We start from the raw sequence: 23,764 nt of genomic DNA, 5'->3' as shown, positions 1-23,764 counted from the left end.
GCGGAGCGGCGTGCCGCTGCGCGGACCCGGGCGCTGCTGCTTAATGCCTCGCCCTAAAAATTGGTCGTTTGCTTTCCAAACTGCACGTCACTCTTTAGAGAAACCGATAAAAATTACGTTGCTCTTAATACGGAGACGTAAAAGTCAGAGTCTGCACTTCCAAGAGCTTGCAGACTACCTCCGAAATGCCAAACGGAGAACGTAAATATACATGGGACAAAAGATATTTATTGGCTAGTAAAGCTAGGCAAGATTCCCAGCCAGCGTCTAAGCCAGACCTTCAAAGCGGCCTCGCTGAAGCCGGGTGCGCGCGGCGCCTGCCCAACGCGGCAAGTCGCGGTCCCGGTCCGGGGCACCGGGTGCATCTGCTCCACGTCGCTGCAGTTGAGGCTTCCTCCTTTCCAGAGCTGGCCCGGGCTGAGCTGCTCCTCAGCGGAGGAATTAACAAGGCTACAGGCAACCTCGGCCAAGCCTGTCCGAACGCGTTAGTTTATCGAGCTCTGCGTGTCGCCCTGTGTACGTGGCGAGACAGAACTGCTTTCTAAGAGGCGCCGGGGCTGGCGGCGGTTGGCTTCCCTCGGTCGGGGCTGCGGGTGCCTCCCGGCGCGTGCGGGAGCCGTCGCGCGTCTCCCACCGCAGCGGGAATGCGGGAGGACCCAGCGACTCGAAAACCAGCACGCCGCTCCTCCCGCGCCCGAGGTGGGGAAACACCTCCCAGGCCGGTTCGTCTTTGCGATCCGAAGTTTGACTCGTTTCCCAGCGGCAGCTCATCCATTTTGGTGCTTTCTGCCATTGTGCGGCGTTGGGTTAATTATACGTCTCACCGTCTCCTTAGTCCTTCATCGAAGATAGCGGAATAGCTTTGCTTTCCTCTTCTCATCTTTTTTCCTTACAGTCAGCTGTCTGTTCACATCCCAGCCTTATTTCCCTGCTTACGAAAAGATTTTTGCCTGGAAAAAACCCCCACATTTTGACTGGAAAGCCACTGGTCTTGGTGGGCCAAGTCCCACTTCTCTGCCGGTTTGTCCCGTTTCTTGCCCGTTGCTGCATTCTCGGCCGGGCTGTGGGTTTGCCAAGCTGTTCTTGCAGGGCTTCGCTCGCTTCGTGCCGGCTTGCCAGAGCTAGACTGCCCAAAACAAAATGGTTTTTTACTGAGGAAACTATGTGCAGCTGGAGCCACAGCTCCAGCCCTGCTGCCAGCGCGGCGGCCCTCCCAAGTCCCCGCGCTCCCTTCCTTTTTTTTTTTTTTTTTTTTCCCCAGCGTAAATTGTTCTTAATGCTCCAGACGGTCTTGCAGCATTTTTAAACAGCGCTGACATAAATAACCACCCGCCCCAGCCCCTGCCAAGGCGTGCATTAGCGTGGTGGAAGGGCTCCGTGCAGCGGGGAGCTTCCTGCTGCAGCTCCCGCGCGGCCCCGCTCGCGGCGGCCACCGGCCGAATTTAGCCCCGGCGCCTCGGGAGGCGAGCGAGGCTTTGGGGCGTCCCGTAGGGAGCCTAGTCGATCCCACCCCAAAGGACAAGCTGCCCTTCAGCAAAGCTCGCGGGTCGGTGGCCGGTTAGGCAATCCAGAGGTTTTAACTCAAACTGGTGGATGGTGGCCGGAGCCGTGGAGATGCCACGCGGAAGGAGGAGACCCCAGGTACGGCTCGCGCTCCGTCTTCTTGACTTGCAAGGAAAATCTCACCCACCCTATTGCTCCCGCTCAGCTTTCCTTTCCCCCGCTGCCAATGGGCACTTTACGTATTTTTGGCGCTCCGGATTTCCTGCGAGATCGCGGCGAGGAAAGGCTAATCGCAGGATAGGCTCCATGATTATTTCACCCAGGGTGCAGCAAAAAGGGTGTCCTGCTCCCCACCCCAGTAGGAAATCACTGCTTCTTTAAAGGATGTTTCGTGCTGGCAGTTCTCACTGAGTGTATTTAACCGGCAGCACTTCAGCTCCTCTGGCACTGCTCCATCGCCCAAACTGCCGTTAATGAAATCAAGCGTGTCTTGTGTCTAATTTTTCAAGGTGTGATTTCACATATTTGCTTTGCCTTTGTACCTGATTCACCTGCACCCCTAACACTTCCCTTTTCCTTTATTTTCTTTTATTCATTTTTTTTTACAAAGCTCTCGGCTTCGTGATCAGCTCCTAGTTGAGTTTTCCCCGGCTCTCGGGTCACGTTGCTCCGAGCTTTGCAGCTAGCTAGCAGCTCTTTCGGGGCCTAGATGTCGCTTCCTACCTCGGGCCTGACTTGGGCAAAGAGCCAAGAGTTATTCTCAGTCTAACTGAGTGGCAGATATATAGAGATATAGATAGATAGATGTCTATCTCAGAATGCCAAATCGGAGAGGTGCTCATGGCTACGGTGGTGCTAGCGCGTTGACTCAGGTTGAGTCTTCAGGCTGACCTCACGTGAAAGGAAATTCCCCGGAGCAGTGGTTTGCAGGATTTTTTGGCGGTTTGCAGGTGTTTTGGAGGCTGGAAGGCCCCAGCCCCCCTGCCTGGGTGGCTCGCAGCGCCGGGCACCGTTGGGGCTCCTCAGCCCATCTCACCCGCGTGCGGAGGGAGGGCGGCCCCGGCCAAGCTGCCGGGCCTCTGGAGGCCCAACGTCCTCGCTGCGTCAGTGCCTCTCGGAGGCTCTCGTTCGGATTCCCCGAGGAGTTTTGGTTGGAAGAAATAGTCCATAAAACCTCCCCGTAAGGCTTAATAATGTTCCTCTCCAAGCTAATTGCTCTGCTACGCCTTTTCTCCCCGTTAGGCCGCAGATGCATCCAGCCCTCGTGCAAATAAGAAGCTTGGAAGGGGCTTTCGAGCTAAGTGGCTCGAGTCGTTCCCGCACGTTCGGTTTAATGGCTCTTCATAGCCGCAAAGCAGAAATGGCCAACAAATACCCTGAAGCTGGTGGCAGAGGATGAGGCTATGGAAAGCTCCAGGGAAATGCTGTGAGAGGCCCTGAATTTCCTGGCTGCGAACAGCCCCGCGTCCCTGCTGGAGCCCGGCCCCAGCTGGGAGACGTGCCGGAGCGATGACTAACCGGAGCCACGCTCTCACCAGCTGCTGACCACCGATGGCTCCGCCACGGAAAAATGAAATTAAATGCTTTTTTTAAAAAAAAAAGGCTGGAGGCTGAGTCAGTTCACAGAGAGCTGACCTAGGAATAGCAGCGCATCTGCAAGAGACCCAGAAAACGGTGTCAGGGCAGAGGCCCCGCGCAGTGCTGGCCTGCCCCGGCTCACGGCGAAGCGGTCTCGTTTTGCCGTTGCCCCACAGACGAGGTGGCAGCAATCCCAGCTCCGATGGCTGCTCCTGGCCCGTTTCCCACGCTCGGGAGTTTGGGAGGCAGCAGCTGGGGGGGAGCGCCGCGATGCCGCACGGAAATGCTCTCGTTGGTGCGCCGCGCAGCCAGGCAGGCAAGGCCATTCCACGCGGAAACAGCAGCCGCGATGGATCGCGTGGGGTTAATCCTGTCGCCTAGGGATTGCAACATGTCTCCATGCGTTTTTTAGACATTAGCAGATCCCCAGCTGGTGTGAACCGGTGTAAACGTGCTGCCCGCAGTAGAGCTACGCCGATGCACACTGAGAATCCGGCCCGGAGTCTATATTAGATGGCTGTATCCAGCCTCGATTACGCTCTAAATATCCGTGACAAACCGACGTAGTCCGACTGGGCCGGCTCAGCAGCAAACGGCACGTAGTTTCCCCATCCCGCCTCGCCAACGCTCTCGTTTCGCTTGCGCCAGGACCGCACGGGCACGGCGGAAACAGGGCAGGCGCCTCGCTGCTTGTCCCCGGAGAGGTCCCCGTGCCCGCCTCCGCCAGTCGCGGCCTCCCCAGTCCGTGTCAGTGCGTTCCTTAAAAAAAAAAAAACGGGGAGAAAAAGAACGGGACAACGTCTCTCGCTCGCTTTGTGCCGCCCGCGTTTCCCCTTGCAAGCGCTCCGTTTGCTTCCCTGTCGGAGCCGCGGCAGCGCATCAAAGGGAGCGTTTTGTCGGCCCTGGCGGGCGCGATGTTGCTCGTGCGGGTTGACGCGCCGCGGTGGCAGCGCGGTGGCACGGGCACACGCCGCGGGAAGGCTCCGGGAGGCCGCCGGGGCCGGAGGCTGCTCGGTCGAAGCGCGATGAGGGACGTGCCGCGTTTCGGGAGGTTGCGCTGCTGTGGAGGCGACGCAATGTCTCCCGGCCCGTCGTGAGCCCTGCTAAATATTGGAGCACTGATGAATATTTTAAAGGGCTCTTTGAGCTGCTATTGATGGGGTGTAAGCTGGGGCTTGGGAAAACTCCCCCTCCCTGTAGGTCATAAAGGAGACGCGATGAGCTGCAGCTAGCGATAAAGGCCTGCGAAAAAAGAGACTCGGCGGGGGAAACGTGACAAAAACCCCCAAGGGACAAGGGGCTGCTGCAACTTCGGATGGCTAAAAACGCACGCGATAACGACAGTCTGTCCCGGCGCTGCCCGGGCGCGATCCGTGCCGTGCCGCTGCGCCAGGGCGGCGTGGCCGAACCCGCGGGAGCACCCGGCGCCGGCTGCCCGCCCCGCGCTCCCGCTCCCCGCCTGCCTCTACCCGTCGGTCGCTCGAGCTCGGCACGCGCTCGGCTCGCCGAGGGGTTTGTGTTGGAGCGAACCGAGAAGCGTTGCCCCGCCGTTCAGCTCGCGCGGGTCCCTAGCTGTGTGCCAGCAAGCGAGCGCCTCGTTAAGCTGCTTTGCAGTCTGGTCGTCGCAGCAGCTAAGAAAACCCAATTCGGGAAATTCAGGATATTAACACAATGCAACAGAAACAAAGAGCCTCAGCTGCTGCCTCTTCCTCCCTCTGCGCTTGCAAAACTCTGCGCTTTTATCCCGAAAGCCTATTTACAGGATGTACCGGACCTCAGGGCCGCTCTTCTCCAAGGGCTGCTTTGCATAAGCAACGAGCGGCCTGCCGGGGTTTTTAGTCGCTCGAATTTTCTGAAGAAGCAACGCGACGGAGAGTTTTATCTTTGATGGCGGGGTCTTTTGCATCGCTTTAGATTGGAAATATTTTTCTCCCATCCGTAGACTGGGACAGAAATTCTCCTCAATAACGGACGCATGTAGGATATAGGTGAAATCCAACTCGAATCAGACAGAAAGGCGAGGGCAGGAAGGGAAGACTGCGGTGATTTGCTGAATTTCAGGAATTTGGAGTCACCCCGTCTGTAAGCTGTGTGGTCCCGCGTGTTGTCCAAGAATCGGCATTGGTTTTAAATGAAGTGGATGGGAGCATCCGCGGTTTAAAGCACCTAAGTTCCTGAGGCTCCTTAAGCGAAGGCCGTATCTGAACAACATTAGGCAAACTCGATCCGTCTGCGTGGACAGGACCGAAGCAACCCATTGCTCACCGCACCAACACACAGGAGGTGAGAAAGTCTGGGCACACATAGGCATTACAGACTGGATTAACATCACCTACTGCTTATTAAAAGCTCAACGGTGCCACAAAAAAAAAAAAAAAGGTCATTAAAAAAAGCCAGATGCCTCTGAGAGTGAGGTGAGAGCATCCCCGTCCTTTCCCTGAGTTGTGCCCAAATCGCTCTCTGGATATCTGCCAGGTCCTGCAAGGCTGGGGCCGCCGCCAGCCCCGAACATCCCGGTGCCCCCGGCTTCCCGGCAGCTGCAGCGCACGGGTCGGGTCCAACAGGCGACCCGAGGCCCTAAAACCGAAGCCGTGGCGGAGCTGCTGTGAGGGCTGCACAGAAATACAGCAGCAAAACTGCGGTCGGTGGGAAACGCCGTTTCCCTGAGGCCAGAACTTTGCCTGGGAAAGGGCTGGTTGTGACGTATTTCACCAGTTTTAAAAAGCCAAGGAAAAAATGTCTGAATTGCCGAACAGGGGCAGTTGCAGAATGACCTTTCGTTCTGCGTGTTAAGAAAAATAAATAACCAAAAAGAAAACAGAAGAAAGATCAATATTGAAACACCGCATTTAGACCGACCTGACGCCACCGAATCCCTCACGTTTCCGTGTGCAGAACTCGTCAGAGCAGCCCTCCGAAGCGCACGTAGCCGTGGGACGGGACGGGGCGGGACGGGACAGGATGGGATGGGACGGGATGGACCCTTCCCCGCGCAGAGCTACGGAGAAACGCGCTCAGCAAAACCTCCTTCCCGAGCGCCGGCAGTTCGTTCCCTCCCTCTCGAACAACGAAGCCCCGGGCAAGGTGACCACGCAAACCTCAGAGCCTCTGACCTTGCACCGCGACACCTTCAAGCCTGGCGTCGTGCCCGAAACTACCGTCGGAGTGAACTGTGTTTTCCCACTCTCTTCGGTTTAAAATGCACCTTGTACCTTAGGGGCAGGGCTGCCCTTTGGCCTGGCTGCCCTGCAGCAGGAGGACGCGGCTGCGCTGGGGCCCCGGGCCGGGGCCAGGCGGGGAGAGGGTCGAGTTGCCCGAGGAAGCGCAGGCTCATGGCTGGGCGAGCGCCAGCGCGGGCTGCGCCGCCTTAGCAGAGCTGCGCGGACGGGATTTTGCGTTTGACATTGGGTTTCGTCCCTTGGGCGGCATTGCTCGACGAGGCAGCAGGCCTCGCAGGAGGCTGGGACGGAGGTGAAGACCCTTTGGCCGGCAAATCCCAGGGGCGCGGGGCCAGCTGGGGCGCTCGGCTTCGTCCCGCGACGGCCCCCCCGCGCCGCGTCCCCCGACACCAGCACCGGGCTGAGCCCGTCTGGCGCCGCCTCCCTGGTTTCTGCGTGTACCCCCGCTCGCCCCAGCATCGGCGCGAAACGGGAGCGAGTTCATCCGAGTACTGTAAAACCACCTCTGCCCTCTTGTTTCCCCCTCCCTTCCCCCCCCCACATCAACATCCCAAACCTGAGCTCCCGAGAGCCGTATAAACACAGAAGGCACAACTCAGCGTTCGGACTCGGAACAAGCGCACGTCGTGGAGCCCGTCTGATGCCACAGACAACCGGGAGAGTGTTCTCAGGGCTGTGCGGATGCTGGCTCGACCCCTTGATGTGGGTGGCTGTATCGCACATTATCCCACCTGCATTCCTATAATGTATTTTCCTATATTAATTAATATTTTATATATATTATACATACACAGAGACATGAATCAGACTCCTTTGGCGAGCATTAGTGCCCCAGGCTTGTCGTGAGCGGCGGATGGAGTGAGCGGGACTCCACACGGCTGCAAGGGTCCGCAGGGGGAGTCTGGGGTCTGGGCTTGCAACAAATCCCGGCTTTCTGGAAACCCGAGAGCAATCCTGACGCTGAGTCTTAATTTCACATGAGCGGTGAAAAAAAAACCAACCCAGCCAAAACCTTCCATCCATTAGGAGGGACTTCCACATCATCATCTAGCTCGAGTCACACGAAGCTGCTAGGGGTGTAGGTCAGGATCCGGCCTGAATAAAATACGACGAGATCCAAACTGAGAAAAACGACTGCTGGCATACAGCGGTACGTCGGTGACGGCATACGAGTGCAACTACCCTGGGCTTCCTCTTTTGCTTAGCGAGTGTCATGTGTTAAACTGATGAATGGTATCTCTTTATATTAAAGCAAAAATTCCTCCTATCAGGCTTATTAAGCCCACATATTTGTCAGAGAGATAAAGACAGTTCTCTGCACACGTTCAACGGTTTGAAATACTGTATTTACAGGAAAGAGCCCGGTTTTGACTGGTCTCATAGAGCCCAGAGCTGAAGCAATATCACCCATTTTGGACCGGATTCTCCTGTCCCCACAGGGTTAGTCCTTTAGACTTTGGGGTGGGGTGAGCAGGGGGCTTCCTTAAATAAAAATGAACAGGGATTTAAAAGCTGAATTCTGTATCCTTTCCTTGCAGAAGAATCATTTGTCCCTATCAGCTATCTCAAGATTTACATCTTCCAGGATCTCTGCAGGATATATGGGTAGATAATTTCTGCCTCAGGCCATCCTCTTTAAGCTAAAACACGATTTTCTGACATCTGAGTCTTGATTTAAAGTCCTCAGGTGATGGGGAATCCAGCAGGTACCCAAATATGTTGTTTTCCTAGTTAATTAGCTTCACTCAGAAACACAGAGCCCCTTCCTAGCCTGAAGCTGCGTGGGATCCCGATCTGCTGGGATCTCCTTCCCCCCTCCTCTACGGGATAAAGGAGCCACCTTCTCTCACGCATCCCTCCCCCACGCAGACACTCGTAGGCCATGACCAAGTCGTTACGAACATCTTTGGTGGATCCAGACTAAGCTTCCTTGGCCTCTCGCTGTAAAAGCCTGGTTTCCGGAGCTAATGTAATTCTTGTTCCTGTTATTCCAGGCAGGGTTTTGCTAATGCTGGGTATAAAAATAATGCAACCTTTCTCCTTCCACCTGATGTTGCCTGCTCGCGCACAAAGGATTGCATTTGCCACTTTATTTACAGCGTCACACCGGGGGCTGGTATTTGGTGGGCCACACACCATTGCTCCTCAGCCCTCTCCCCAGACGCTGCTCTGCAGAAGACATTTCCCTGTCTGCTGCGTGCGACATGCCTGCTTTGCTGCTGGACGTGATTTCTCATCTGACTGACTGAACGAGACCTTTTTAACCAAACAAGCCAAGGAGCCGGTACAACTGACTGGTTACCAACACTAACTGCTGGTCTACCCACTTTGGGGTCGTTGGCACGTTTTACCAGCAGTGATTCTGTATTTCCTTCCAGGTCATCGATAAAGGTACTGAACAGCACCGAGCCAAAACCAAACCTCGTCGAGAGTCCACCGAAAACACCCACTGCATAGCAAAACCTCACTGATCATTATTTCCTAAAATATGTGTTGTTACTGGGTTTTAGCCCACTGAATAAGGGCTGCATCGATTTTTTTAGAGTGCTACTTTTCTTAATCAGAATGTCTGTAAATAACGTGGATTATAAGAATCTGTTTTATCAATAGTTACCTCCATCAACCAGGCCTGTAATTTCATTTAATTACTTTTTGATTTTTAAATAATTCCTCTCATTCCTTTTTGCTCACAACTGCTTTTAGCTTAGGAAATAGGATTTTTTTGGCACTTCAAGTATATGGTTGTCCAGAACTACATTTTGCTTGCTCTCATGAGAGGAAATTGCAATGTGATCATCTGCAGCTAGAAAACCATCGTTTTTCAGCCAGGTGACCAACTCATTACGAGCAATGAGAATAAGGTCTGACACAGAAATACCTCACACCGATAGCAATTATTTTTTTGCATTTAGGAACTTATCTACAACTTCTAGAAATCCCAGGGAGGCTACTCCAGCTGTAGCACGAGACCTTCCGCATCCGCTCCCCAGGCTGACATTTCCCACCAGACTCACGGACAGTTCCTCGCGCTGCACCTCGGAGGAGACGCTACAGGAGCCGGCCCTTCTCCTGCCATTTTATTTGGCCGTCTGTAGCAGACGCTTTGCCCCCGCGGGACCCCGGCGGGTGAGCTGTTGTTCGTATGCGGATCTCGAGGCACGTCGAAGCTGACGCCAACCATCAGCATTTACGACGTGTCAGCGGCGCGCCGGCCGCCGGCCTCGCCCGAGCGGGCCCCGGGCAGCGCTTTTAGCCTCCCGGTCGCTCAGACCGCCGCCGCGGCGCCCGGTGGCACCGGTCCCCTCGGGCGAGCGTGTCCCCATCCCTTCGGTAGGGTCGGCAAGGCGCGGGGGGCGCTGCCCCTTCCGCGGGCCCCCGCCGCCTTCAGCGCGGAGCTGCGGAGGCCGCGCAGCCTGCGGGGGCGCCCGCGGGGCCGCGCCGCCGCCCGCCGCCGCGCTTCAGCACCGCGGACAGCGGCGGCCCCGCGGCGCTGCGGCAGCCGGGGCCGGGGATGGGGATGGGGCCGGGGATGGGGATGGGGCCGGGGATGGGGCCGGGGATGGGGCCGGGGCCGGGGCCGGGGATGGGGATGGGGCCGGGGATGGGGCCGGGGCCGGGGATGGGGCCGGGGATGGGGCCGGGGATCGGGCCGGGGATGGGGCCGGGGATGGGGATGGGGCCGGGGCCGGGGATGGGGCCGGGGATGGGGCCGGGGCCGGGGATGGGGATGGGGCCGGGGATGGGGATGGGGATGGGGCCGGGGCCGGGGATGGGGCCGGGGATGGGGCCGGGGCCGCCCCGGGACCCCCCCGCGTCCCGGCCCGGCCCCGCTCCGCCCCGCCGGCCCCCGCCCCGGCCCCATCCCCGGCCCCATCCCCGGCCCCGGGGCGGCGGGCACTCACCGAACATCTGGATGTGGCCCTTGGTGATGGGGTTGAAGCTGCCGCAGGCCAGCAGGATAACGTGCGTCTTGGTGGTCTCCGTCATGGTGCCGCCCGGCCCCGGCCCCGGCCCCGGCCCCGGCCGCTTTTTGTGTCTCGGTGCGGCTGCGGCGGGAGCGAGCGAGCGCGGGAGGCGGCGCCGCGGCGGCGGGAGCGCGGCCCGAGCCGCCCCGCCCCGCCCCGCCCCGCCCGGGAGCGCGCCGGCGCCTGCAGCCACGCACCACGGGGGCCCGCACCGCCCCCCCCGCCCCCAGGCACCCCGGGCGCTGGGTGCCGGCCCCGCTCCCCCCCCCCCCCGGGGCTGCCCGGCCCTGGCGCGGCCGCCCAGCCTGCCCCGCCGCCCGCCCCGCGGCAGGCGCCGAGCTGTGCGGGTTGGCAGAGCTTCGCCCGCAGCGCCGTCCCCAGGAGCCCGCAGAACCCGCGACACCGGGCGCCTGGACGCTGCGGCGGTGCGGGGGTCCCCGCCGGGCAGCGGGGGAGGCGAGGCGAGGCGAGGCGAGGCGAGGCGAGGCGAGGCGAGGCGAGGCGAGCAGCGGCCCCGCTCGCGGCCCTGCCCGCGGTGGGTACGCGCGCCGGCTCCGCAGGGCCCCTGGTCCGGGCGAGGAAAATGGTAACAAATAAACAAACAAACGTCAAGTCAGGAAAGGCATGACACGGTTTCGTGTCTTCTCCAAAGTGGTGATACACCTTCCTGCTAGCTATGCGAGGACGTTTGATGTTTCAGAACATGGGATGAGATTTGGGGGGCTGCAGTAGGGTTTTTCTGTGCCGTTGCTCCTAGCTAACACCCAGGGTAGAGACTCGCTGCTCTAGGAGAAGTTGCGGCTCTGCAGTTTGATACTAGCACAACGTTTGGTCTAACCCTGCCTTTAAATCCAGGCTTTAATTATCATTTATAAGCCTCAGGATGACATGAGAAAAAGAGGACATGCTTTAAGCCTCTCTATTACCTAAAGTAGCATGTAGAGGTGGCGATTATTAAAGTCTTCCCCAGCTCCCAAGGCCAGCAGAGCATCGCGGCCGAGGCCGTTGGCCACGTGCGGGAGTGGGGCCGCGCAGGCACCCCTGGGGGTCATGGCCATGCGTCTGGCTTGGCTCGGTCACCAGGTGCCAGCGAGGCAGCGGCAGCCCCTCCCCGGAGCTGCTCACGCATTAATAGCACGTGTCACGGTTGCCACGTTTGCCCTGATCCCACGAGCTGGGGCCTGCGAGTGGGGGGTCCACTTGGGAGGAGCAGCTGGCGAGACTGAAGTCTGCGTAGCTCTTGTACGGGATCACGGGAATAACACAGGGAGTGTGTAGGAGGAGCAGGGGATATGGGCAGCAGAGAGGAGGGTGCCAGGAGCTGAGTCAGGGCCCCAGAAGATAGCGATGAGGGACGTGCAGCCGAGGGCCAGGTCTCTGACTCTCCCAGGAGGGGAGAGCCGTGCGCTAAGATGCCTTCATGAAAAATCCTCTAAAACACAGGGAGCACAAGGTTCCCGAAAGATTACACATTGGGTTTGCAGAGGTACAGCACTACTTCCCTCGCTGATCCCTTTTGCTTTCCCAGAAACCATACACCAAGACATCCGTCAAGGCATCACCTGAAGATATGTGAGGGCACCCCCCAGACATACATGAAGGCATTACCCAGAGACACATGAGGCCGTCACCAGAGATACGTGAGGCCATCACCAGAGATACGTGAGGGCATCACCCGGAGGTATGTGAGGGCATCACCCAGACATTCGTGAGGGTATCACCCAGGGCTTGCGCAGTCCCTGGCTGGTGAGATGGTTACACCATGCATGCAGGCACTGTGCTCCTTGGGAAACCAGGGACTGGGCTCCACCTCCTGCTCTTGCTGTGCCAGAGCTGAAGAGCTTAAAGTCTGGTCTGCCATCAATTGGCAAGGCTGGAAAACTGTGAATAATCCGACACTTGTCTCTCTGGTGGTAGCCCTGGCCCCAGCGCTGCAGGGCTGGGAAGCTTCGGTGGTGCTGCAGAGTGTGCAGAGGCTCTCCCAGAGGCTGCTTCTTTCCGGCACCGCATCCCGTGTCAGCACGGCCCCACGGCGGTGGCTGCCGTTTCTCACTGGGCACCCCGGGATCTCACTCCTTGGCTTGCTCTCCTTCCCCCCAGGACGCTGCAGGTCACTGGGGCCCTCCCACGTGCCCTACATACACTGCGGCAAGAGGCAGCACAGGCCTTGCCTTGATCACACGTGTGTGCCGCCTGGTCCTCTGCGCGTGTGTGTGTGTGTGTGTGTGCGTGTGTGTGTGTGTGTGTGTGTGTGTGTGTGTGTGTCTCCTCTCTGTTTTCACAAAACTTGTTCACCAGTTTTGGTACAGAGTGGCCAACAGGTTCAAAAGCTACCTGTGAAGACTAGTACCCAGCCCGAGGGACAGAAAGCGTGACTGCATTAACTTCTTTTCGGTAGGAAATCAGGCGAAGAAATGGCATATAGACCCCCTTGTGCTCAAAAAAATGCAGTGCTGGTAATCTTTTCTGCACTGGAGCACTGATGAAAGGTTGGGAACTTGCTTTAGTGTTTTCTCCCCAAAACTGATTTAATAACACATTGATTTTTTCTTCCTTTAACAGGAACACTGATCTCTAGCCGGGGCAGCAAGCGTTGCTCCCTCCAGCCCCTGCAGCCCTTGTCGTACGGGCGTGTAGCCGTGCAGCTTCCAACCACGGAGCCGGGACCCTGCAGAGGTGCAGCTCAGCTCATCGCAGGCAAGGCGGGGAGCCCGAGCCGAGCCACGTGCTGGCCGCGTGAAGGGCATGGAGGCAGGAGGAGCACGTGTTAGCGGAGACGGCAACGAAAGGAGAAGCCGGAGCTAGTGAAGCATGGGATACTGCCAGTTTTCTTGAGTGCTACGTTCATTTTTCAGCTACGTATGTCTTGGACACTCTGTCGCAGAAAGCATTGCTGTTGTGGAGGGTCCGAGTGAGAAGAGCTTGTGTTAGTTTTAAGGCTTATCGGTGTGATGACAGCAAGAGTTCCCATAGCTGAGCAAAAGCCCTGTTTTAGCTGCAGCTGGCTTTGACTGCCTCTTCCACCCTGGCAGGAAAGGCAGATGCTGATGTGAAGGCTGGAGACATGTAGCGATGCTGCTTTGTGTTAAGAGACCTGATATGAAATATGGGATTGTGCCCCTTACTAAGAGACCCCTTCACTGACTCCTTCTAAAGAAAAGAGACTGAAGTTCAGATGAGACACCTGAAAAATACTTTTTGGCCTAATTTTGCATGGGAAACACTCATGCAGGGGAGGGTGTTTTCCCTGTAGCTTTCCATAGGTTGGGTACCTGCAACCGTAGGAGCATCAGGTGCCACCACTGCAGGACCAAGTAGAGATGGAGAGACCCAAGTGGTGCCGAGGGAGATGAAGCAGGTTTTCGTGCTGGAATGACACGTGCGAGGATCAGCGCAATGGATCAGCGCGATGGATCAGCGAGTCCCAGGCATGACCCGCGGGGACAGGCACCGAAAAGCTCATGGGTGCAAATTTCACACCTGTGAACAAAACCACAGGGCTGCAAGGAAGGAGGGACAGCCCCAGCTGCAGGGACCAGCCGTGCGGGTCCGGTGGGCGAGCACTCACCAAAGCACCACCCCGGCTCCCTGCCGGCCGAGCCGCGACCGTCTGTGCTGCGCGAGTGCCCAGGGACTCCAGGTGATCTGGGGCTTGTGGCAGCGCTGGCAGATTGCTACCCTGAGACTTCCAGTTGGGCGAGAAGTGAAGTGAGGCCCGAAGCAGCACCCGTGATGCACAGCAAGGGCATTTCCGCACGCGGCTCCGTCCTGCCCTTCCCCGTCCCCGCAGCCAGGCCTGGTGAGCGCGTGGGGCTGCAGCGGGAGGCCAGGCCCGGGCTGGCGCGTGCCGCGGACAGCGTTGGGTCCTCCCTGTGCCTCCTCGCCGTTGTTCCCGTTGGGCTCGGTCGGAGGAAGGGAAACCTCTTGGCTTCAAGGTTTTGACCTGACAGCTCTGCGGTCTCTTTAGAGGAACCCAAATGGAGATGGTTGCAGGAAAGGGCAACTCCCGTCGGGGCGGGAGGGCAGGCGAGCCGGGAGCTGGCTGAAACCTGTCTCCAGGGCGAAGGGTGGAGGCCGCCTGAGGAGGCTCCTCACGTCCTCTCCCTCCCGGCTCCTCTCCCTCAGGCTGATCTCAGCTGGTCCCAGCAGCCAGGCCAGCCCCGAGCACTGGCATCGCTCGCTGGCCCCCTCCTCCCCTTCCCCTCCCCTCCCTTCCCCCTCGCTGCCGCTGGCACTAGCAGCCGGAAAACGGTGATCTGGTCCTTTTGCCCGGTTACCCCGCTGCCGCCCGCTTGCTGGGCCCAGCCCAAGAAGTTGGAGGGGCTTAAACCAGTCGTGAAAAGTCCCCCCCGCACAGCTGACTTCTCAGGTCTCGCTGTCTGGAGCTAAACGAGGGATTTCCCGTGGAGCTCTCATCCCCAAAGCCAGCCCTGTAATCCTAGGAATTTTTGTAATGCAACAACCCACACTTAAAAAAAATGCCATTTCCCTGAGAATAAAGGAGCAGAAGATCTCCCTGAGTGAGGGAGTCGCTCCGTGGCACAGCTGGGATAAACCCCGCGGCTCCAGCGAAAGCATGGTTTTCACGGTTTTTGAGACATAACGTGAACGTACCTAAACCAACCCGGGCCTGCAGACCCAGCCTCGGGGAGTTAGGAGGGGCTTTGGCGGGTACAAGGAGGCCCGACCAGCCGTGCCAGGCTGGGGGGGCCCGGGCTGGAGCAGCGGAGGTGCAGCCCCCCGCGCGGGGCGAGGCAGGACGGGGCCAGGGCCAGGGCCAGGGCCAGGGCCAGGGCGCCGGAGGGGGCCGTGCGGAGGCTCCCCGGGGCGGCACCTCGCCCTTTCCCTTGGGAGAGGGCCTTCTCCTTTGCGCGGGGAGGAGGAGCAGCCCTGCCCAAAACGCGCTGCATTTACTGCCTGGGAATGAAAAGCACATCCCTTAGTTACTCCGTGAATTATAAGCACTTCAAGGGGATTTCCTTCGGAAAAGCAGCACCTTTCACAAGTCATTCCTCGCCTGCAGGATGTCTGCAAGGAAATAACGGCGACTTCACAGACTTCCCTGCCGCTGGAATTCCCTGGAGTTCGGTGCACAGGTTGGACCTGGCGCAATGAGGTTACAAGTCGCACGAGACCGGGCTTTTGCCCCAGCAGTTGGGGACCCACGTAACCGAGCCTGGGACGGCAACAAAGACATCTTAGTGGCGGTGACGCAGTTACGGAGCGGGACCCACGCAGGGCAGGTGCCCTCGCTCGCCCGGGCCGCCGAGACCCCCCCGCTCCCCGGCGGGAAGGCGCCGCCGTTGCCATGGCGACCCCCCGCGGCCCCCTCGGTTGCCACGGCAGCGGGCGAGCCAATGGGCGGCGGCGGCCGCGGGGGAAGGCGGCGGGCGGGGGAGCGGCGCGGCGGAAGGGTTTGGCGGTGGCGCCGGCAGGAAGCGCGGTGAGGGGGCGGGGCCGCGCCCGGAAGTGCGGCCGGCGCGGCGGGAGGGGGAGGGCGCCCGGCGGGGAGGCGGCGGCGGCGGCGCGTGGCGGCGGCGCGAGTGGCGGTTGCCGGGGCGGTGGTTGCCCGGGGCCGGTGGGAGCGCGCGCGGCGGCGGGAGCGGCCGGCGGCCCGTGCCCGGCCGGAGCCGTAGAGCGGGGACACCCCCGCCCCTTCCTTCCTGCGCGCCCCTCCCCCGCGGCGGCGGCGGGGCCCAGCACGGGAAGATGGCGGCGGCGGCCGCGGGCGGCGGCGGCGGCTCGGGAGCGGCGGGCCGGCCGGGGCTGTGAGGCCCGCGGAGGGAGCGGCGGGCCGCGGCAGCGAGCGGCGGAGGATGAGCCTGCTGTGTGCGCAGTATCTCCGGTGAGCGGCGGGGGCGGGGGGGCCGGTCGCCCGCCCGCGCTGAGGCTCGGCCGGCGGCGGCGGGAGGCTCGGCGGCGGCCAGGGCGGGCGCTGCCGGCGCGGGGAGGCCGGGCGCGGCGGAGCGGCGGCAGCAAGGTCAAGCCGGGGCGGGGGGGGGGAGGGTTACCGGGCTCCCGCGGGGGCGCCGTGGTAGCCCGCCGGTAGCCCCGAGGCCCCGGCGAAGCGGAGTCGGTGTCGGCCGCGGCTCCTGGGAGCGAGGCGGGGTAGCGGCCGGGGTCTCGCTGTGCCCCGGGGCCTGCGCCAGGCGCCGCGTGGCGGCCCCGCCGGCCTCGTCCGTGGGGTCCGGGCTCCCCCGAGGCGGGAGGTGCTGCGCGGAGGTGCGGGCTGGCCTCGGGCAGGCGTTAGGGGAGCTTTGGGTCTGGAGCAGCGTCTTCTGGTGACTTTGGAACAGCGTCTTGCAAGGTGTAAGTGGCTTCTCAGGAGTTAAAAAACACTAAAAAGCGCACCCCCCCCTCCCATCCCCCCCCCCCCAAACCCTTCTGGAGCACCTCATGGAAAGGACGCGTTTGTGTCGCCGAAGCTACCTAAGGGGCATGCCCGCTCTCTGTGAGGGGCTGCGGGCTTGGGAAGGGCCTCCGGAGCCTGGGCCCGAGATGCGTTGGGCGCCTCCGAAGCGCTTCCTATCCAGGGTTCTGAAAACACTTCAGCTGCCTCCCCTAACTGATGCACCCATCCTCCTCTTCCTCCCTGTCCTCTCGTGTATCTCTGTCTGCCTCCTCCTGGCAGGCCAGATCTCCTCTCGAGCTCATCTTTTCCAAAAGAAAAAATCTTCTCCCTAATAGCAAAGGTCCACAAATCTTACTCTCTTCCAGGCCCCTGACCTATGCTGCTTTAGACTCTTCTTTCTTTCACTTTATGAGTAATAGCTCAGAAATGTCTTTTCCGCAGTTCTTCTCTACCAGCAAAAGGTTTGTCTTTTGTCTTGCTCAGGGTTTTTTTGTTATTAGCACTATAATCTCTTGCTTTTTGGCCCCCAGTGTTTCCGAGCTCTTTTGCTGCCCTCCAGCCTTTATGAGGCAGTGCTTCTGAAGTCACGCTTGTCCTGCCCCAGTCACCTTCCCTCACCACCACACTTTTTCCTAGGGTGCTTGTGTCCTTCTGCGCCAACCTCAGGATTCTCCTTGCCTGCAAGCATGTGGGCAGTAATCACCTCTTTCTGCTAACTTTGTTCACCTGAAACCTTATCGCTTTTTCTGATTGCTTTATGTTTATATAGTTCTTAGTACAACAGGGCTGAAGCACCTACGCACTGATGTGTTACAAATGATTCCTATCTTTGTCACCAAGAATTTTATCTCCTCCTTTGAGAAGGAAAAAAAAGACAAAAAAGCGCCTCAAACTCTTCAAGCAGTTTGTAATCAGGAATCTTCACGTTCCCCCCTCTAAACAACATTTATTTTTGTTCCTCTGTGTAGTGGGTAAATCTGGGGAGAGAGAGTGTCCCTAAAAGCCATGGAATGACTTCTACATCCACAGCTGTAATACTATGCATATTTAATTATTTAATTTGTGTATGGTAGAAAATGAGGTGCTGAGATTTACCACGGTGCAAGTTCCTAAGGAAAGAGAGCAGAGAACAGAGCCTCAGACTCTCAGAGCCAGTTCGGCTGGTCCTTTGCCTTATGGGGGAGGATGTCCTCCTTCCTGTAGCATTGAAAGTTCAATCGGAATGTAACGATGAAGGAATACGGAGACAAAAGTATAATGGAAAAGGGTAGCTAAACAACACATTCTACCAAATGAAGATGTGGGGCAGTTAGTCTCTGCTGTTTTTTGTCTTTTTATAGCTGAGGAGGGGCAGAAAAGTTTCTGTGAGAAGTGTTGCTCTGCGTATTTGAAGTTAAGATAAAAGAGACCTGAATTTCTTAGGTGTAACCACTTAATGGTTGAATAGTGAAATAATGACTCTGCAAGAATCAAGGGAGACTGAAAGAGCTAGCAAAAAAGAAAGGGATTTTTAGCCAGCCTGCCTTAACTCCTCCACTACCAGTCTGTCTTTCTTTCTATATAATATATGAGTCAGTTATTTTAAACTAAAAATCTGATCCTTAGAAGATTGTGCCTCTTCGATCAAACGCGAGAACTGACAAACACCTGGGGCTCCTGCAGAAGTCTCCCAGGAGAAACAAAGGTCAGACTTAATGCACCAAGTACTTTTAAAGTTGCAGGAGGAGAGAGAGAACCTATTTTAGGTCATCTTCATATGTCATAAGGTAGCATTGGGGTTTTGGCTTTCTCTTAACATCTTTTCCAAGGTCACCTTTTAAGAGTAGTGAGTTACATTCTGTCTTATCTGAGTTAGATCTCCTAGGTACTTCTCTCTGGTCCTGGTTTGAGTCACTTCTCAAAGATTTGCATTAGATCTGGTCAGATGAGTAGAAATTTCAGAGGTAAATGCCTAGTTGTAATGGACGTTTCAGAAAGCTCCCTCAAAGAGCTCTTTAGGGGCAGTTCACAGGTTTCTCTGCTCAGATGAATGTGTTCTAGGCCTGATAAGTCTGACTTGGCTAAAAAAATTTTTTCATATCTTTTGTTCTGCTTTGGGAATCTTTAGGTACTCTCCACAAATGAAAATAATCTTGTGGAACAATCTTCTTACAGTAAATATTTCACATATCCTCTAGGTACAGAAGGAGACACAAGCGAAATATCAACTACCAATAGGATTTCTAATGTAATACCACAGAAACTTCCAAACACGTCCCTTTTAAAAGACGTGATTGAGCTTAAGTCCACTTGTGTTTACTTTAAGGAAATGACCTTCACTGGAGATTTTATATACTCATGTTAAATATCCAATTAATATTGATTCAGAAGTTTAGCAGATTGAGATGCAACTGTCTCAATAGTATTTTAAAAAGATGTGAACTCCAGTTGCTAGTGAAATCTAGCATTACCCTGGTAGATTGTGGCTTTTAGCATGGTGTAAACGCAGAATAAAAAGCACTTGAATTACAGGGCTTGAATACTGCTTGGAAACTCTAGTGCTGACAAACCAGTAGGTACTTTCCTGTAGTCTTATGATGAGGCTATAACCAACTTCATTAAAGGTTTGACTTCTTTAATAATTAAAATTGTGGCTCTCTTTTCAAAGACTCATCGGTAGCTCCATTACACAGCAGATGCAGAAGTTCTCTTTGTGGTTGCTCCTTTGCTGTCTGCCAATCTGTGACACACCTCTTGCAATACTTCTTCGTTGTTAATGGAGGAGGGAAGAGCTGAGGTAATATAGCGCTGCGGTCTTTTGTGTATGAGCGTATTCTGGTACAGATTCCTGATGACGATGATGTGGAGTTGACTTCAGTCAATGCCTGAAAGACACAAACAAGAATGCTATATGAAATCCAGAATGAAACCCAATGAGACAGGTAGAATCAGCTCCATCTTCTTGATGCCCTCCCTGCAGGCGGGGGCTGGCAGCCGTCATACCCCCGAAGCCTTCCCGGGCTGAACGAGCCCCGCTTCTCGGCCTCTCCTCGCAGGGCCACGTGCTCCAGCCCCGACCGCCTCAGGGGCTGCCGCTCTACTCGCTCTGCTTGATCCACATCTTTCTTGATTTGTCTTGATATCTGAACAAGACCAATCAATGGTAGAAATTATTCCCTCCAGCTTTTTTTAAGTACCAAAATCATTTATGCTACTTTAAAATGCTATTTATTCTTGGATTTCAAACAGAGGAGGAATAGTAGATAAGTCAAAAAACCTGTTTTGACTCTTCAGGAGGCCCTTCTTAGCATTGTGTCCTCTTTGGGGGAGGAGAAGGGAAAGTGATCTGTCTTATTTTGTCTCCTCTTTTCCTCCTGTCATGCCCAGGGCTCTTCCTGCAAGGTATTTCTAGCATTTGATAACTAGAATTGCTGCCAGTATTTAGTATGAACAACACTTCTGATGCTTTCTGGAGGGTGAGGGCAGTGGATTGAAAAGGCAGGAAAGATTAGTGATGACTACTGCTTACTGCTGATTTACAAGCTTTTGTTCCTGTTCTTTTTGTCTGTGAAGTAAAAGCGGGGGGGGGGGGGGGGGGGGGGAGAAAAAAAAAAGTATTCAGCAGTTAAGTGGCCCCTCTCTGAGCCATGTCCGAGAAAAATTTCATCTTGCTGAGAGCCCTAAACTTAGGGCAGTTCCCCTTGAGTCCTGGCTAATGATACTCTTTGTGTCAGGGGCAGGCAGGCAATGGCAGCCCCAGCAGCTCGTGCTTGCTCCCTTTCTCCTACAGTGGGGATCTGGGTTATTGGGCACCCTTCTGCCACTCTGGGTGACACCAGGATGAGAGAGAGCTGTGCTTGAAATGTAAAGTCGCAAGTTGGCCAGGTGTGCTTCATCACAGCATTTGCACTTTTTTTTAACACCTAAGGGAACAAGGCTGAACATTTTTTGTGTGAATGTACTGCTTAACAGTGTTGCTTCCCTTTCTCAAATGATTTGACAGATTTTAACCATCTTCTACAGAGGGAAAGATGATTCCAAGTTCATTATTACTGTTGAGTTTATGAAAGTTCTTACCTGGTTAGAAGAGAAATCCAGATTAGTGCTGCTCTTGAGAGAAGAGCAGGCAGAACTCAGCCATACATGTTGTGGCTGGCCAGCTGTTGTAAATTAGCATGTGTAGCTTCAGCTTAGCTGTAATGTTTGTGTATAGAGTATGAGTGTGGTCAGTGCAGTACGTTAGGAGTATCCACTCTTGACAGAGCAGGGAAGCTGGGCCTAAATCCCATGAGGCCCGACTAGTGAAGATTGGAACGCATGTGTGCGGTTTAGCAGAGCAGTAGGAGCAAGTGCCGAGCGCATTTCAGCTGGAGTGACTGTCAAGAGGGTGACTGTCTATATATAAATGTGTGCTGGAGGGAAGAGGGCTGTGGTAATTGGAGAACTTGACCCTTTTTGGTTAGTACTTGGCAAGAGTTTGGCAGTATGGGTGGAAGAGCGTGCTTTACGCTTGAACTGCTCCTGAGAGGAGTATCACACTCTTCCTTCCTCAGCCCTGACTTGACAGCATAAACTTTTGGCTGGGTCTTCAGTAAACTGGACTGGGGAACTAATCTAGGTCAAAACTGCTTTTGGTTTTACCCACGTTGTTTGGCGTGAGTTTGTTGCCTGGTTCCATTCATCGCGTAACCAGACCCATGTGCTGGCAAAAGGGTTGAGGTGGTGTGGAACAGGAGCGGAGCCCTAATAGTGAGGGAAGGGCTGGACTGCTCCTTGTAATGATAGCGCTCGTTATCGTTAAAGCGCTCGCTGAACCGTAACACTAGTAAACAAATAATGCCTAGTTTCCTAGAGTATACAATAATGCCTAGTTTCCTAGAGTATACAATAATGCCTAGTTTCCTAGAGTATACAAGCCCTTGAATGCCCTCACAGCTGTATCAGTGTCACGGATAGCATCCCTGGGTTCAGTTTGGGCTGGGAAAGAGGAAAGAGCCTTTTTTTTCTTCTTGCTGCAGACGCAGCTTATCACGGATGCTGTTACTGCACTTTTTTTTCCTATTAGGCTTGAGGCTACTTGTAAAACAATGTTCCAGTGACCTAGAAGTGCGAGTTAGTGTAAGTGAAGCTACAGCACTTCTTCTTTTTTCTTTTTTTTTTTTTTTTTAAGGGATGCTTCTTGTAGTAATTAGTTCTTGTTCTAACCTGCATATTCCTATGTAATTTGGTCTTTGCTGCAAAAGAGAAAGTACTGTAGTGGCAGTGAAACCAGGTGATGCCCGTTTGAAGCTTTGATAGGGGCACTTGAACAGCAGCAAACCATTTTCAGCAGACAGCCTCCTTCCTTGAGGGGTTTTGGAGTTTTTTTTGAAGCTTCTTTGTTTCAGTGCATGGCAGAAGGTACATTTGCCAGTTAATGTTTGCTTGCTGGATGCTAAGCTATTTTATTTAAGTATTCAGTATGAAGTATAGCATGATATTCAAGCTACTTGCAAAATCCATTCCCTCTGCCCAGAGTATCTTCCATACAACAAATAGCCTGCTCACATGATTTTTTTTTTTTTTTTTTTTTTTGCCTCTGAATAAGCTGATCTGGGCATTGAATTGTATCACTAACTTACCTCAAGCAACTTAAAGCTTTCTTTTAGTCACTCTGTATGGAGTGGGAACCTGCCCCGCTTTTCAGTTTGCTGTATGGGTTACTGCACGCCTTGTCAGATCTTGTGGTGCTTCCCACTTGAGAAGCAGAGGCAGGCTGCAGTCTCCGCTCAGGAGCGCTTAGGCTGATGGGAGAAGACAGCGACTTCACGGGAAGATGCCTTGGCTTCTTTCCTGCTCAGCTCAGCCAGCAAGATCTGTAGTGGAAGAGGGAGCGACTGCAGACGGGCAAAAGTCGGTAGTGGAAGAGGCCGTAGTTGCAGCTCGTGTGCGCGGTGGCTGGGGAGGGAGGAGGGGGCCGCGCGCTGTAGCACAGCGTGAGCTCTATCGTTTGCCTGATCTCGCTGGATGAGGTGCTGCTGGGGGTCGTAGGGTTTTAAGGACGTTTTGTTACTGCCCTTGGAGCCTCACAACAGCAGCAGGGATTTCTCTAGTAGGAGCAGAGTCCTCAGGATGGGGAAAGGTGGAAGAGCAGTTCAGGAATATATCTACAGTGTATAAGGAGGGTATGTGAGAGGCCATTGGCTGCTTATCTTTGCTGTTGTTTCTTTGAACTTGAGACCTGTCCTCATCTCACTTCAAAACTTCACAGCTGCTGTCAAGGAGGAGGGGGATAAAAACACAGATTCATTTCTTCTTATTGGAATCGCATACTTTAGTCCTGTGTTTTTTGTAATGTATTGCTAGTGAGGTGGTAGGTTTTAGTGGCGTTAAGTAAAACATGGGCTTTCCTTTGTGTGGGGAGGGGTCGGGAGTAGCATCTCAATTCTGGATCTCCATTTTATCCCAGGGAAAAGAAGGGAAGACCGGCTTAACCTTTGTTATGGAAGGAGATAAGGCATCATGGATGTGACTCTTGGGCTGTAGTTTCTCAGCGTTGCGTACGGCAGGCTTGGTGGCTGTGCTGTATGTGCCTCTCGGATACTCGCGTTGTTGCATGCTCTTTGGCTGTAGTGTGGGTGGGTTTCGTCACCGGGTTCCACGTTGTCAGCTGTGCGCTGAGTATTGCCCTTAGGCCATGTTTGTAGCCTTGTCTGGCCGCGGCTTTTCTTCCCATTTGAGTTTAAGAAGAGCTGGAGAAGTGGTTCTGATCATAAGCTTGGGGACCTCCTAGACAACCAAATGAGGGGGGAATGATTTAAGCAGTGTTTTCCTATTGTGCCTTTCAATTCCTCCAAGTTACCTCAGCAGTTGCCCATTCAGGTCGATGAAATGCTGTGAGGTGAGATGGAATAAGAGCTTTTTGAGTAACCTTAGGCCTGCTTTCTTTTCTTTCTGTATTCCAGTAGGACTTTTCTCGGATTATTCACACTGGCTTCTGCACTCAAGGGATTATCATAAGGAACCAGAAGGCTGAGGAGTCTCTTGGGATTGTTACACTGCCGTGGGCGACAGACTGAATTTCACTGATGGGACTCAAATCAGAGATACCCTTGAGGTACTTAGGAGTCCTGCTAGAGTTAATTCTCTCTTCCACCTTTAGGGCAAAAAGTATCATGTCATTTTCTGAAAATACTTATGATGTCTCTAATGCATCAGCAGTCAATTTT

General features: G+C 55.4%; 2 protein-coding genes across 7 annotated transcripts in view; one reads left to right on the top strand and one right to left on the bottom strand.

The window, feature by feature from the left end:
* The window catches only part of NMNAT2 (nicotinamide nucleotide adenylyltransferase 2), a 31,070-nt gene extending 20,751 nt beyond the window's left edge, over positions 1–10,319 (bottom strand). Inside the window, exon 1 of one of the 2 annotated variants that reach the window (XM_064515583.1) lies at positions 10,163–10,319. In XM_064515583.1, the coding sequence (XP_064371653.1) occupies positions 10,163–10,247 (85 nt within the window). In that variant the 5' untranslated portion in view covers positions 10,248–10,319. Of the gene's footprint in view, positions 1–5,940; positions 5,959–10,162 lie in introns of those variants that run through there. The other variant, XM_064515584.1, reaches the window with a different exon arrangement.
* A 5,352-nt stretch (positions 10,320–15,671) lies between these two features.
* The window catches only part of SMG7 (SMG7 nonsense mediated mRNA decay factor), a 52,680-nt gene continuing 44,587 nt past the window's right edge, over positions 15,672–23,764 (top strand). For 3 of the 5 annotated variants that reach the window (XM_064515581.1, XM_064515582.1, XM_064515578.1), the window contains exon 1: positions 15,672–16,070. In XM_064515581.1, the coding sequence (XP_064371651.1) occupies positions 16,042–16,070 (29 nt within the window). In that variant the 5' untranslated portion in view covers positions 15,672–16,041. Of the gene's footprint in view, positions 16,071–23,500; positions 23,653–23,764 lie in introns of all 5 variants that reach the window. The other 2 variants (XM_064515580.1, XM_064515579.1) reach the window with 2 other exon arrangements.

Source organism: Dromaius novaehollandiae, chromosome 8 (genome assembly GCF_036370855.1).
Source record: "Dromaius novaehollandiae isolate bDroNov1 chromosome 8, bDroNov1.hap1, whole genome shotgun sequence".
In the NCBI taxonomy this organism is placed as follows: domain Eukaryota; kingdom Metazoa; phylum Chordata; class Aves; order Casuariiformes; family Dromaiidae; genus Dromaius; species Dromaius novaehollandiae.
The sequence above is the reverse complement of the archived record's forward strand: the minus strand, read 5'-3'. Positions and strand labels throughout refer to the sequence as shown.